General features: G+C 40.1%; 1 protein-coding gene across 1 annotated transcript in view; it reads right to left on the bottom strand.

Moving 5' to 3' along the window:
• LOC101121646 (T-lymphocyte surface antigen Ly-9) overlaps window positions 1-14481 on the bottom strand; it is a 41089-nt gene that overhangs the window by 16041 nt on the left and 10567 nt on the right. The window contains 2 exon segments of the mRNA XM_042243422.2: window positions 90-365; window positions 6261-6584. Of these exon segments, the coding sequence (XP_042099356.1) occupies window positions 90-365; window positions 6261-6584 (600 nt within the window).

The following is a 14481-nucleotide window of genomic DNA, read 5'->3' as shown; positions in this document are numbered from 1 at the left end:
TCACTACTTCATATGTGTCCTGCCAGAATCCTGGGGTTTAGACTCTATAGCTGCTTAGACTATTTTTGGGTCTTAGTGGAGCCAGTTACCTGTACAGAACTGTGAAACATGGACAGGGTGGGAGCTGCTCTGGCTGACCGGGTTCTTGGCTGTGCAGGTGTATGGTAGGTCTGCGTCACAGGGCAATCAAGAGATGGTGAGAGTAGGGTGCCCCCAGGATTCAGAAGCATGAGGATCCCTCGAAGTCCATTTGTACTGAATATCTCCCCCTCCCCCCTCCACAGAGCATACCAGGGTGATGGTACAGGAGGCGTTCTCAGACATGTTCACAGACTGTATGGTGACTTGGGGCTCCTGCAGCTGTTCTGCAAGGACAATGGCAATGAAAATACTCTGACTGCTTCCCCAGTAGGAAAGGGCTAAGGGAAAAAGAAGGGGATGGTAGAAGAGCAGAGGGCGGAAGGGAGAGGCCAGCATTGTCTGTTCCTGTGGGAAGTTTTTCTTTTTTTTTTTTTACATAGTTTCCCACAACGGTTGAGTGCCTTTCCTCTGCTTTCCTAGTACCCTCTACAGGTGTTATCACTGTGACTACATGACAATAGTCTGAATACTCTCCCCCCCCCGCCCCAACCAGTCTGTGAATTCCTTAAAGACAGAGCCAGTATCCATACCTGAACATCCAGCATCTGCTTGACCCATAAAAGGCACTCATGAATTGTTGGTAATTATTAATAAATGAATGAATTGAGCTAGCCTCAGACTCTAGGGAGTTGGAAGCTCTACCTATATAATTTGAGTTGCCCTTGCCTTTTGGTCTAAATTTGGAATCCATTTTGCTTTCAGACTTTCTTCCTGGTCCTCTCCTTCCCTTTTGTTCCATCTCCTCTGTTCACAGTGTGTGTGTGTGCATGTGTGTGTGTGTAAGTTCACTTTTTTTTTTTTGGAATAGGCAATATATAAAATTGAAATTGCAAAGATACAAAAGGTATACATACACACACAAAGAAACAAGCTCTTTTGCCCCTAGCCACCTAATTTTTCTCCTTAGGAATTATTGTTCCTGGAGGGAATTAGTGTTATGAATTTCTTGTTGATCTTTTCAGAGATATTCTAGTTATAGACACATGTATGATAGCATATTATACATAGTCCTGAAGCTTATAAAATTTTTAATAATATATTTTAGAAATTGTTGTATATTAGTAAATATTAAGTTGGTTATTTCTGTTTCTCTTAACAGCATAGAATTCCACTTCCTTGATATACACAGAGCTCCCTATGAATCAGAAAAGCAGGTCAAACAATATGATAGAAAAATTAAGCGATAGGCTTAATTTTGTCCCCCCCACAAATGCATATGTTAAAGTCTTAAACCCCTAGTACCTCGGAGTGTGATTGAATATAGGACTGTATTTGGAAACAAAGGTAATTAATTTAAAATCAGGTCATTAGGATGGTCCCTAGTCCAACATGATTGATGTCCTAAAAAAAGGTTGCAGGATATAAAATTAACACACAGAAATCCCTTGCATTCCTATACACTAACAATGAGAAAACAAAAAGAGAAATTAAGGAAACAATTCCATTCACCATTGCAACAAAAAGAATAGAATACTTAGGAATATATCTACCTAAAGAAACAAAAGACCTATATATAGAAAACTATAAAACACTGATGAAAGAAATCAAAGAGGACACAAAGAGATGGAGAAATATACCATGTTCATGGATCAGAAAAATCAATATAGTGAAAATGAGTATCCTACCCAAAGCAATCTATAGATTTAATGCAGTCCCTATCAAGCTACCAATGGTATTTTTAAGAGAACTAGAACAAATAATTTCACAATTTGTATGGAAATACAAAAAAAAAAAAAAAACACCTCAAATAGCTAAAGCAATCCTGAGAAAGAAGAATGGAACTGGAGGAATCAACCTGCATGACTTCAGGCTCTACTACAAAGCCACAGTCATTAAGACAGTATGGTACTGGCACAAAGACAGAAATATAGATCAATGGAACAAAATAGTAAGCCCAGAGATAAATCCACACACATATGGACGCCTTATCTTTGACAAAAGAGGCAAGAATATACAATGGGGAAAAGACAAACTCTTTAACAAGTGGTGCTGGGAAAACTGGTCAACCACTTGTAAAAGAATGAAACTAGAACACTTTCTAACACCATACACAAAAATAAACTCAAAATGGATTAAAGATCTAAATTTAAGACCAGAAACTATAAAATTCTTAGAGGAAAACATAGGCAAAACATTCTCTGACATAAATCACAGCAGGATCCTCTATGACCCACCTCCTAGAATAATGGAAGTAAAAGCAAAAATAAACAAATCGGACCTAATTAAACTTAAAAGCTTTTGTACAATGAAGGAAATTATAAGCAAGGTTTAAAGACAGCCTTCAGAATGGGAGAAAATAATAGCAAATAAAGTAACTGACAAAGAATTAATCTTAAAAATATACAAACAACTCCTGCAGTTCAACTCCAGAAAAATAAATGACCCAATCAAAAAATGGCCCAAAGACTTAAACAGACATTTCTCCAAAGAAGACATACAGATGGCTAACAAACACATGAAAAGATGCTCCACATCACTCATTATTAGAGAAATGCAAATCAAAACCACAATGAGGTACCACTTCACACCAGTCAGAATGGCTGCGATCCAAAAATCTGCAAGCAATAAATGCTGGAGAGGGTGTGGAGAAAAGGGAACCCTCCTACACTGTTGGTGGGAATGCAAACTAGTACAGCCGCTATGGAGAACAGTGTGGAGATTCCTTAAAAATCTGGAAATAGAACTGCCATACAACCCATCGATCCCACTACTGGGCATACACACCGAGGAAACCAGAATTGAAAGAGACCCATGTTACCCCAGTGTTCATCGCAGCACTGTTTACAATAGCCAGGACATGGAAGCAACCTAGATGTCCATTGGCAGACGAATGGATAAGAAAGCTGTGGTACATATACACAATGGAATATTACTCAGGTATTAAAAAGAATACATTTGAATCAGTTCTAATGAGGTGGATGAAACTAGAGCCTATTATACAGAGTGAAGTAAGTCAGAAAGAAAAACATCAATACAGTATACTAACACATATATATGGAATTTAGAAAGATGGTAATGATAACCCTATAAGCAAGACAGCAAAAGAGACACAGATGTAAAGAACAGTCTTTTGGACTGTGGGAGAAGGTGAGGGTGGGATGATTTGAGAGGGTAGCATTGAAATGTGTATATTATCATGTGTGAAGTGGACCACTGGTCCAGGTTCGATGCATGAGACAGGGTGCTCAGGGTCAGTGCACTGGGATGATCCAGAGGGATGGGATGGGGAGGGAGGTGGGAGGAGGGTTCTGGATGGGGAACACATGTGGGCCTGTGGCTGATTCATGTCGATGTTTGGCAAAAACCACTACAATATTGTAAAGTTATTAGCCTCCAATTAAAATAAATAAATAAATTAAAATTAAAAAACAAACAAAAAACAAAAACAAAAAAGGAGACTGAGATAAAGACAACACAGACAGAGACAACCATCTGAGGACACAGGGAAAGAAGGTGACCGTGTGCAAGCCAAGGAAAGAGGCCTCAGAAGAAACCAAACCTGCTGACATCTTAACTAGCCTTCTGACTTGTGAAAAAAATAAATCTTTCTTGTTTAAGTCACTCAGTCTGTTCTGTTTTGTTATGACAGCCCTAGCCAACCAATACACTTTTGCACCAGACCTGGGGTGCTACTGTGACAAATTCCCAAAAATGTTGAAGTGACTTTGGAACTGGTTAATGGATAGAAGCTGGAAGAGTTTTAAGATGCATATGAGAAAAAGCCTAGATTGTCTTCAAGAGACTGTTCATAAAAATAGGGATGTTAAAGGTGATTCTGGTAAGAGTTTAAAAGGAAAGAAGACAGCTGTAGAGAAAGCCTCTATTATCTCAGAGATAGACGTATTATCATCAACATAACATTGGTAGAAATATAAACATTAACGGTGTTCCTGGTAAAGTATTTGTTGAAAATGAAGAACATGTTATTGGAGGAAAAGTGATACTTACTATAAAGCAGCAAAAAACTTAGACAAATTGAGTTCTACTTTTGAACATTTAAGTGATGAACTTATTGTTCAGTTAAGGAGATCTCCAAGCAAAGCGCTGAGGGCACTACTTGTTTTCTCCTTTTGTGCTGTGCTTAGTCGCTCAGTTGAGCCCAATTCTTTGTGACCCCATGGACCGTAGGCTGCCAGGCTCCTCTGTTTGTGGAATTCTTCAGGCAAGAATACTGGAGTGGGTTGCCATGCCCTCCTCCAGGGGATGTTCCCAACCCAGGGATTGAACCCAGGTCTCCTGCATCGCAGGTGGATTCTTTACCAACTGAACTACCCCAGAAGCCTGTTTTCTCCTTTTACTACTAGTAAAATGTCAGAAAGGAAAGATAAATTGAGGAAGGAATTGTTAAGCAAGAAGAAACCAGAATTTGAAGATTTGGAAAAGTCTCCGTCTATCTATATTGCAAAAAATGAGAATTTGTGTCTGAAGAAAACACTGAGAGTATGGATAGACAATGGTGTGATGCATGGATCCAATCAACTATCTACGTAGAAATTCTGCCAGCTTGGACTAAACAGACACAGATGGCACTAAATGAAGGAAGGAGATCTGATTTGGGGGATTTTCAAGAATGAGCCAGTAGAGATATCCAGCTGAGATCATCCCTTATCCTTCAGGAAAAGGGAAGAATGACCCCACGGGAAGTTCAGACCCCCCACGGGTCTGCCACTGGCATCATGGGCCTAAAGGATGTAGGCCCAGGGCGTGTTGGTGGGGGTGGTTCTTGAACCTTAAAAAGATGCAGTGCTCAGTCATAAAAAAAGAAAGAATTCCGTTTATAGCAACATGAATGGGCCTAGAGATTGTCGAACAGAGTGAAGTAAGTCAAACAGAGAAAGACATCATATGATATTGCTTATACATGGAATCTTAAAAATAAACATCTGTAAAACAGAAATAGAGTTACATATGTAAAAAATAAACTGGTTACTAGAGAAGGAGAAGGAGAAATTAGGAGATTGGTATTGACATATACACAGTACTACATATAAAACAGATTAACTAATAGGGACCTACTGTATAGCACAGGGAACTACTGTATAGGTCCCTGTGCATAGCACAGGGACTCTACTCAATATTCTGTAATGGCCTATATGGGAAAAGAATCTAAGAAAGAGTGGATATACACACATGTGTAACAGATTTACTATGCAGTACATCTGAAACTAACACTACATTGTAAATCAACTATACCCCAATAAAATTTTTTTAAAAACCTAATGGAATTTGCCTTAATAGGGTTAGACTTCCTTGGGACCTGTGACCCCTTTTTTCTTTCCAATTTCTCCCTTTTGGAATGTAAATGTCTATTGTGTCCCTGTGCCAACATGAAAGCAGGTAACTTGTCTGGTTTCACAGGTCCATAACTGGAGAGGAATTTTGCCTCACATCTCACATACATATGATTTAGATGATACCTAGATAAGATTTTGAATTTGATGATGGAATGAGTTAAGACTTTGGGGGCTATTGAGATGAGGTTAATGTATTTTGTGACAAAAACAAGAGTTTTGGGGGGCCAGAGACCACAGTGCTATCTTTATTTTTATTCAGTGGGCTGAATAAAAATTCCTATGTTGAAGTCATAATCCCTAGTGCCTCAGAATGTGGCTGTATTTGGAGACAGAGCCTTTAAAGAGATAATTAAGTTAAAGTGGGGTTGTAATGTGGGCCTTAACCCAGTATGACTGGTGTCCTTGTAAAGAGAGGAGACTAAGTGCGGACAGAGGGACCACCATGTGAGGACATGCTGAAGTGCTGGCCATCTGCAAGCCAAGCAGTGAGGCTCGGAAGAAATCAAGCTTGCTGACACCTTGATCTCGGGCTTCAACCCTCCAGAACTGTGAGAAAAATGAATTCCAGTTGTTTAAGTGACCCAGTCTGTGATATTTTGTTATGGCAACTCTAACAAGATGGATAAAGTATATTAACAGAGAGAGACTCTAAATGGCTCTTAACCATATTTTGGTTGTTTTTCGCTCTTAACATCTGTATTTATGGAATTGGGTGAAAATGGCCAACATCATTGCTCTCTTCATCTTAGATAAATTCCTGGAGAGGAAAAAAGACTGCTTTTAAAAATAAAAGGTCAAAGCTCACACATGCTCTTTAGAACTCACCATAGATATATAAGATGAATCTCTCATCGATGTCTTTAGATCCCTTTTGGTTTATCCGGGCTTTGTATGAACCAGCATCTTTCAGAGTCAGATTGTTAATAGACAAATAGTTGCTTTCTGGGATGTTTATTCGCCCTTGGTAGTTTTTGTCTAACCAAAAAATCTTTCCACTTGGGAGTGCTAAAGCAAAAGCTTCTTTGGGACCACTCCAGGTGATGTGCTCAATTTCTGCATCCACTGAAATGTTCAGGGAGAGAATCACTGAACCCCCTACAAAGCCTTTCACCACTGTTGAGGCTGAGTCCTTTTCAGAGGCTCCTTGCCCTGCAGAGACAAAAGAGGGACTTGGAGAAGCAGCTGGGATCCTCTAGCCAGCATTCATTCATTTGTTTGTTTATTCATGCATGCAGTCATTCATTCATCGTAAAAACACATGTTGATAATAAATGCTAGATGTTGAGAAATGAGATGATATTTTGGCCATCCTCCCTCTAGGTCCATTGCTTAGCAAAGTTATTCATTCACTCACCTGACATTTTCTATCATGAATGTATCTATAATAATCAGTACAAAAGACTTTATAGTCCTCCATTCCACAAGGAAATGAGAATAGTGACTTTGGATGAATTTCTGAATTTCCCTGAGAATGAGTTTACTCATCTATAAGCTAGAAATGTCCCACCTGTACCATCTTCTTCCAGAAATGTGTTAGAGATGAAATAAAACCAGGTTGCTGTAAATCATAAAGAACTAAAGAAGTAAAAAAGCAGCACCTTTAAAAAACCAAGATGTATTGATGGATGACTAAACCAGTGGATAGATGAATAGGCGTGTGATATAGCAAGAAGAGTAAAACCCCAATGGGAGAACTGAGATGGGAGGTATCTGAGTGTTCACTGCAAAATTCTTTCCAGTTTTCTATATGTTTGAGAGTTTTCATAATAAAATATTGGGAACAAAAAAAACATCTTCTCACCTTTCATCTTACCTTTTCCTCAGTGTCCAGGGAATCTCTACTTAACTTTGGCAAGGCCAGGAAAATCTGGTCTATCCTTAGGAAAAAGACTTGGGGTTGGGAATAGTAGGTAGCATTGATTAAGCACCTGATTTCCTCTTCTCAGGAAAGACTCAGGTCATGGATAACCATTGTTTCCAAGGCTTCCAGAGGCCTGACGTTTGGCTACAGCAGCTTATTTCCTTGGAGAGGCCTTGTGCATTCTGCTGGGTGACTCCAGCTTGGATTCTCAGATTCCAGGCTTCTACGGCTCTCAAGAGTGCTCTGCAAACCCTAGACTAAACCAGATGGGTTCAGGACTCAGGCTGTTCCCACCAGGAATTTTGGGTAGAAAAATATGTAGAGAGGGGGCGGTCCTTAGATGGGGGAGGAAGAGGACGGGGAGACCACTTTCTCCCCCACAAATTCATCAAAAGAACATTTGAACGCTGAGTAAATTCTACAAAACAACTCCTGAATGCTGGAAGAAGACATCAGGGACCCAGAAAAGAAGCTCGTTGTCTTTGTAAGGAGGCAGTAAAAAATATAAAAGATAAAAAGAGAAACAAAAGAGGTAGGGATGGAGCTCCATCCCGGGAAGGGAGTCTTAAAAAAGAGAGACATTTCCAAACACCAGGAAACATTCTCACTGCCAAGCTTGTGATGAGCCTTGGAACTACAGAGGGCAACATAACCGGGAGGAAAAATAAATAAAAAATTAAAACCCACAGATTATGTGCCCAATGGTAACTCCCCCAGCAGAGAAGCAGCACAGACTCCTGCACCTGCCATTAGCAAGAGGGGGCTGCATTGCTTAGAGTAAGGATCGTGCCTGAATGCCCTGAGGGTAATCAGAGCGAACTAACTTGGGCTAGCAAACCAGACTGTGGGATAGCTACGATGGGAAAAGCCCTAACCTAAGACACCGCCAGGCCCGCTCACAGAACAAAAGACTGAACAGAGCTAGCCGGTTGCAGACCATCCCCCTCCGGTGACAGGCAGCCAGAGCCAGAAGCGGGCAATCGTGGCCCCAGAGAGGCATTATCTACCAAACTGCAAGCAGGCTTCTTTGCTAACCAAGATTTCTTGGGATTTTGGATGGTCAACATCCGCCTGAGAAGGTGTGCCGGATGTACACCCAGAAAATGGAGTGGCAGGGATGGAGGAGGCGATAAGTTGCAGCAACTGCGCTCGCCAAAAACCTGGTCACCTGAGCTGCTCGGACTTGGAAAGGGCACAAAACGCAGGCCCAGCCGAGTCTGCGCCTCTGAGGAGTACCCCAGTACCTGAAACTGAGCGGCTTAGACCTGGGAGGTGTATGCAGCCCAGGGCTGGCTTTAGACAGCTCCCAGCAGAGCAACCTAGAGCCTAAGCCTAAGCGGTAAGTGGGGGCAAACCCATTGTGGCCGAGACACTGCAAGCACACGCCAGTGTTATTTGTTTGAAGCGTCCCTCCCTCCCCACAGCAAGACTGAACAAATGAGCCTTAAAAAAAGTGTCCACCACCGCCCCCCTTGTGTCAGGGTGGAAATTAGACACTGAAGAGACCAGCAAACAGAAGCAGCTAAAACAGAGGGAACCACCTTGGAAGTGACAGGTGCAATAGATTAAAACACTGTAGTTAAAACAAACAAACAAACAAACTAAAAAACACCCTGTAGTTAGTACCAACTACATAGGAAGGGCCCTATAGATCTTGAGAAATATAAGCCAGTTCAAGGTACTATCCAAAAATAAACTGACCCCACACTGCCCACAACAACACCAGACAAAGGTCTAGATATATTTTTACTATCATTCTTTAATTTTTTATATTTTTAAATTTTAAGTCCTCTATAATGGCAACCCACTCCAATACTCTTGCCTGGAGAATCCCATGGAGGAACCCGGTAGGCTGCAGTCCATGGGGTCGCAAAGAGTCAGACATGACTGAGCGACTTCACTTTCTTTCACTTTATTATTGCTTTAATTTTCATTTTTATAACCTACTATTACTTTGCAAAAAAAAAAAAAAGAGAGAGAGAGAGAGAGACCCTATTTTTAAAAGTAAACTTCACATATATATTTTAAAATAATTTTTGTGACTTTTTTTCTCTAATATTGTATTTTTGAAAATCCAACCTCTTCTCTAGATTTTTAATCTTGCTTGGTATTTGTTATCAATTTTGTTATCAATTTTGTACCTTTAAGAACCCAATCTTCAGTACCCGTTTTTACTTGGGAGCAAGATTATTGGCTTGACTGCTCTCTCCTCCTATAGACTCTCCTTTTTCTCCACCAGGTCGTCTCTATCTCCTCCCTCCTCCTTCTCTTCTCTACCCAAATCTGTGAATCTCTTTGTGTGTTCTGCGGTGTGGAGAACACTTAGGTAACTGGTTACTAGCTAGATCTGTCTCTTTCCTTTTGATTCCCCTCTTTATCCTCCTGGCCACCTCTGTCTCCTTCCTCCCTCTTCTCTTCTCTGTGTAACTTTGTGAACATCTCTGAGCAGTCCAGACTGTAGAGTGCACATCAGGAAGTGATTACTGGCTAGCTTGCTGTCTCCTCTTTTGATTCCACCTCATCTCATCCTGGTCACCTCTATCTCCCTCCGCCCTCTTCTCTTCTCCATGTAACTCTGTGAACCTCTCTGAATGTCCCTCACTGTGGAGAAACTTTTCATCTTCAACCTAGATGTTTTATCAGCAGTGCTGTATAGATGGAGAAGTCTTGAGGTTAGGGTAAAAATAAGACTGAAAACCAGAAGCAGGAGGCTTAAGTCCAAATCCTGAGAACACCAGAAAACTCCTGACTCCAGGGAACACTAATCAACAGGAGCTCATCAAATGCCTCCATAACTACACTGAAACCAAGCACCACCCAAGGGCCAACAAGTTCCAGAGCAAGACATATCACGCAAATTCTCCAGCAACTCAGGAACATAGACCTGAGCTTCAATATACAGGCTGCCCCAAATCACTCCAAACCCATTGACATCTCATAACTCATTACTGGACACTTCATTGCACTCCAGAGAGAAGAAATCCAGCTCCACCCACCAGAACACCAAAACAAGCTTCCCTAACCAGGAAACCTTCACAAGCCACCCGTACAACCCCACCCACAGTGAGGAAACTCCACAATATAGAGAACTCCACAAACTGCCAGAATACAGAGAGGACACCCCAAACACAGCAGTATAAACAAGATGAAGAGACAGAGGACTACCCAGCAGGTAAAGGAACAGGAGAAATGCCCACCAAACCAAACAAAAGAGGAAGAGATACGGAATCTAAACGATAAAGAATTCCGAATAATGATAGTGAAAATGATCCAAAATCTTGAACATAAAACGGAATCACAGGTAAATAGCCTGGAGACAAGGATTGAGAAGATGCAAGAAAGGTTTAACAAGGACCTAGAAGAAATAAAAAAGAGTCAATATATAATGAATAATGCAATAAATGAGGTCAAAAACACTCTGGAGGGAACAAATAGTAGAATAATGGAGGCAGAAGATAGGATTAGTGAGGTAGAAGATAGAATGGTAGAAATAAATGAAGCAGAGAGGAAAAAATAAAAATGAATTAAAAGAAATGAAGACAATCTCAGAGACCTCTGGGACAATATTAAACACTCCAACATTCGAATCATAGGAGTCCCAGAAGAAGAAGACAAAAAGAAAGACCATGAGAAAATACTTGAGTTAATAGTTGAAAACTTCCCTGAAATGGGGAAGGAAATAATCACCCAAGTCCAAGAAACCCAGAGAGTTCCAAATAGGATAAACCCAAGGCGAAACACCCCAAGACACATATTAATCAAATTAACAAAGATCAAACACAAAGAACAAATAGTAAAAGCAGCAAGGGGAAAACAACAAATATCACACAAGGCGATTCCCATAAGAATAACAGCCGATCTTTCAATAGAAACTCTTCAGGCCAGAAGGGAATGTCAGGACATACTTAAAGTGATGAAAGAAAATAACCTACAGCTCAGATTACTGTACCCAGCAAGGATCTCATTCAAATATGAAGGAGAAATCAAAGCTTTACAGACAAGCAAAAACTGAGAGAATTCAGCACCACCAAACCAGCTCTCCAACAAATTCTAAAGGATCTTCTCTAGACAGGAAACACAAAAAGGGCATATAAACTCGAATAAAGTACAAAACAATAAAGTAAATGGCAACAGGATCATACTTATCAATAATTACCATAAATGTAAATGGGTTGAATGCCCCAACAAAAAGACAAAGACTGGCTGAATGGATATAAAAACAAGACCCCTATGTATATTGTCTACAAGAGAACCACCTCGAAACAAGGGAAACATACAGACTGAAAGTGAAGGGCTGGAAAAGATATTCCATGCAAACATAGACCAGAAGAAAGCAGCAGTAGCAATACTCATATCAGATAAAATAGACTTTAAAAGAAAGGCTGTGAAAAGAGACAAAGAAGGACACTACATAATGATCAAAGGAACAATCCAAGAAGATATAACAATTATAAATATATATGCACCCAACATAGGAGCACCACAATATGTAAGACAAATGCTAACAAGTATGAAAGCGGAAATTAACAACAACACAATAATAGTGGGAGACTTTAATACTCCACTCACATCTATGGACAGATCAACTAAACAGAAAATTAACAAGGAAACACAAACTTTAAGTGATACAATAGACCAGTTAGACCTAATTAATATCTATAGGACATTTCACCCCAAAACAATGAATTTCACCTTTTTCTCAAGCGCACATGGAACCTTCTCCAGGATAGATCACATCCTGGGCCATAAATCAAGCCTTGGTAAATTTTAAAAAATGGAAATCATTCCAAGCATCTTTTCTGACCACAATGCAGTAAGATTAGATGTCAGTTACAGGAGAAAAACTATTAAAAATTCCAACATATAGAGGATGAACAACACGCTGCTGAATGACCAACAAATCACAAAAGAAATAAAAAAATAAGTCAAAATGTGCATAGAAATGAATGAAAATGAAAGCAAAATGACCCAAAACCTGTGGGACACTATAAAAGCAGTGCTAAGGGGAAGGTTCATAGTAATACAGGCATACCTCAAGAAACAAGAAAAAAGTCAAATAAATAACCTGACTCTACACCTAATACAACTAGAAAAGGAAGAAATAAAGAATCCCAAGGTTAGTAGAATGAAAGAAATCTTTAAAATTAGGGCAGAAACAAATGCAAAAGAAACAAAAGAAACTATAGCAAAAATCAACAAAGCCAAAAGCTGGTTCTTTGAAAGGATAAATAAAAGTGACAGACCATTAGCCAGACTCATCAAGAAACAAAGGGAGAAAAATCAAATCAGTAAAATTAGGAATGAAAATGGAGAGATCACAACAGACAACACAGAAATACAAAGGATCATAAGAGACTACTATCAGCAATTATATGCCAATAAAATGGACAACGCGGAAGAAATGGACAAATTTTTAGAAAAGTACAACTTTCCAAAACTGAACCAGGAAGAAATAGAAAATCTCAACAGACCCATCACAAGCACAGAAATCAAAACTGTAATCAGAAATCTTCCAGCAAACAAAAGCCCAGGTCCAGATGGCTTCACAGCTGAATTCTACCAAAAATTTAGAGAAGAGCTAACATCTATTCTATTCAAACTCTTCCAGAAAATTGCAGAGGAATGTAAACTTCCAAACTCATTCTATGAGGCCACCATCACCCTAATACCAAAACCTGACAAAGATGCCACAAAAAAAGAAAACTACAGGCCAATATCACTGATGAACATAGATGCAAAAATCCTCAAAAAAATTCTAGCAATCAGAATCCAACAACACATTAAAAAGATCATACATCATGACCAAGTGGGCTTTATCCCAGGGATGCAAGGATTCTTCGATATCCACAAATCAATCAATGTAATACACCACATTAACAAATTGAAAAATAAAAACCATATGATTATCTCAATAGATGCATAGAAAGTTTATGACAAAATTCAACATCTATTTATGATAAAAACTCTCCAGAAAGCAGAAATAGAAGGAACATACCTCAACACCAGTTCTGTTCAGTCGCTGAGTCGTGTCCAACTCTTTGTGACCCCATGAATCGCAACATGCCAGGCCTCCCTGTCCATCACCATCTCCCAGAGTTCACTCAGACTCACGTCCATCGAGTCTGTGATACCATCCAGCCATCTCATCCTCTGTCGTCCCCTTCTCCTCCTGCTCCCAATCCCTCCCAGCATCAGAGTCTTTTCCAATGAGTCAACTCTTTGCATGAGGTGGCCAAAGTACTGGAGTTTCAGCTTCAGCATCATTCCTTCCAAAGAAATCCCAGGGTTGATCTCCTTCCGAATGGACTGGTTGGATCTCCTCCCAGTCCAAGGGACTCTCAAGAGTCTTCTCCAACACCACAGTTCAAACGCATCGATTCTTCGGCGCTCAGCCTTCTTTACAGTCCAACTCTCACATCCATACATGACCACAGGAAAAACCATAGCCTTGACTAGACGGACCTTAGTCGGCAAAGTAATGTCTCTGCTTTTGAATATGCTATCTAGGTTGGTCATAACTTTGCTTCCAAGGAGTAAGCGTCTTTTAATTTCATGGCTGCAATCCCCATCTGCAGTGATTTTGGAGCCCCCCAAAATAAAGCCTGACACTGTTTCCACTGTTTCCCCATCTATTTCCCATGAAGTGATGGGACCAGATGCCATGATCTTCGTTTTCTGAATGTTGAGCTTTAAGCCAACTTTTTCACTCTCCTCTTTCACTTTCATCAAGAGGCTTTTTAGCTCCTCTTCACTTTTGGCCGTAAGGGTGGTGTCATCTGCATATCTGAGGTTATTGATATTTCTCCTGGCAATCTTGATTCCAGCTTGTGTTTCTTCCTGTCCAGTGTTTCTCATGATGTACTCTGCATATAAGTTAAGTAAGCAGGGTGACAATATACAGCCTTGACGTACTCCTTTTCCTATTTGGAACCAGTCTGTTGTTCCATGTCCAGTTCTAACTGTTGCTTCCTGACCTGCATACAGATTTCTCAAGAGGCAGGTTAGGTGGTCTGGTATTCCCATCTCATTCAGAATTTTCCACAGTTTATTGTGATCCACACAGTCAAAGGCTTTGGCATAGTCAATAAAGCAGAAATAGATGTTTTTCTGGAACTCTCTTGCTTTTTCCATGATCCAGCGGATGTTGGCAATTTGATCTCTGGTTCCTCCACCTTTTCTAAAACC

This window comes from Ovis aries, chromosome 1, assembly GCF_016772045.2.
Source record: "Ovis aries strain OAR_USU_Benz2616 breed Rambouillet chromosome 1, ARS-UI_Ramb_v3.0, whole genome shotgun sequence".
Classification (NCBI taxonomy): Eukaryota; Metazoa; Chordata; class Mammalia; order Artiodactyla; family Bovidae; genus Ovis; species Ovis aries.
Note: the sequence above shows the minus strand (reverse complement) of the source record. Positions and strands in the feature narration are given on the sequence as shown.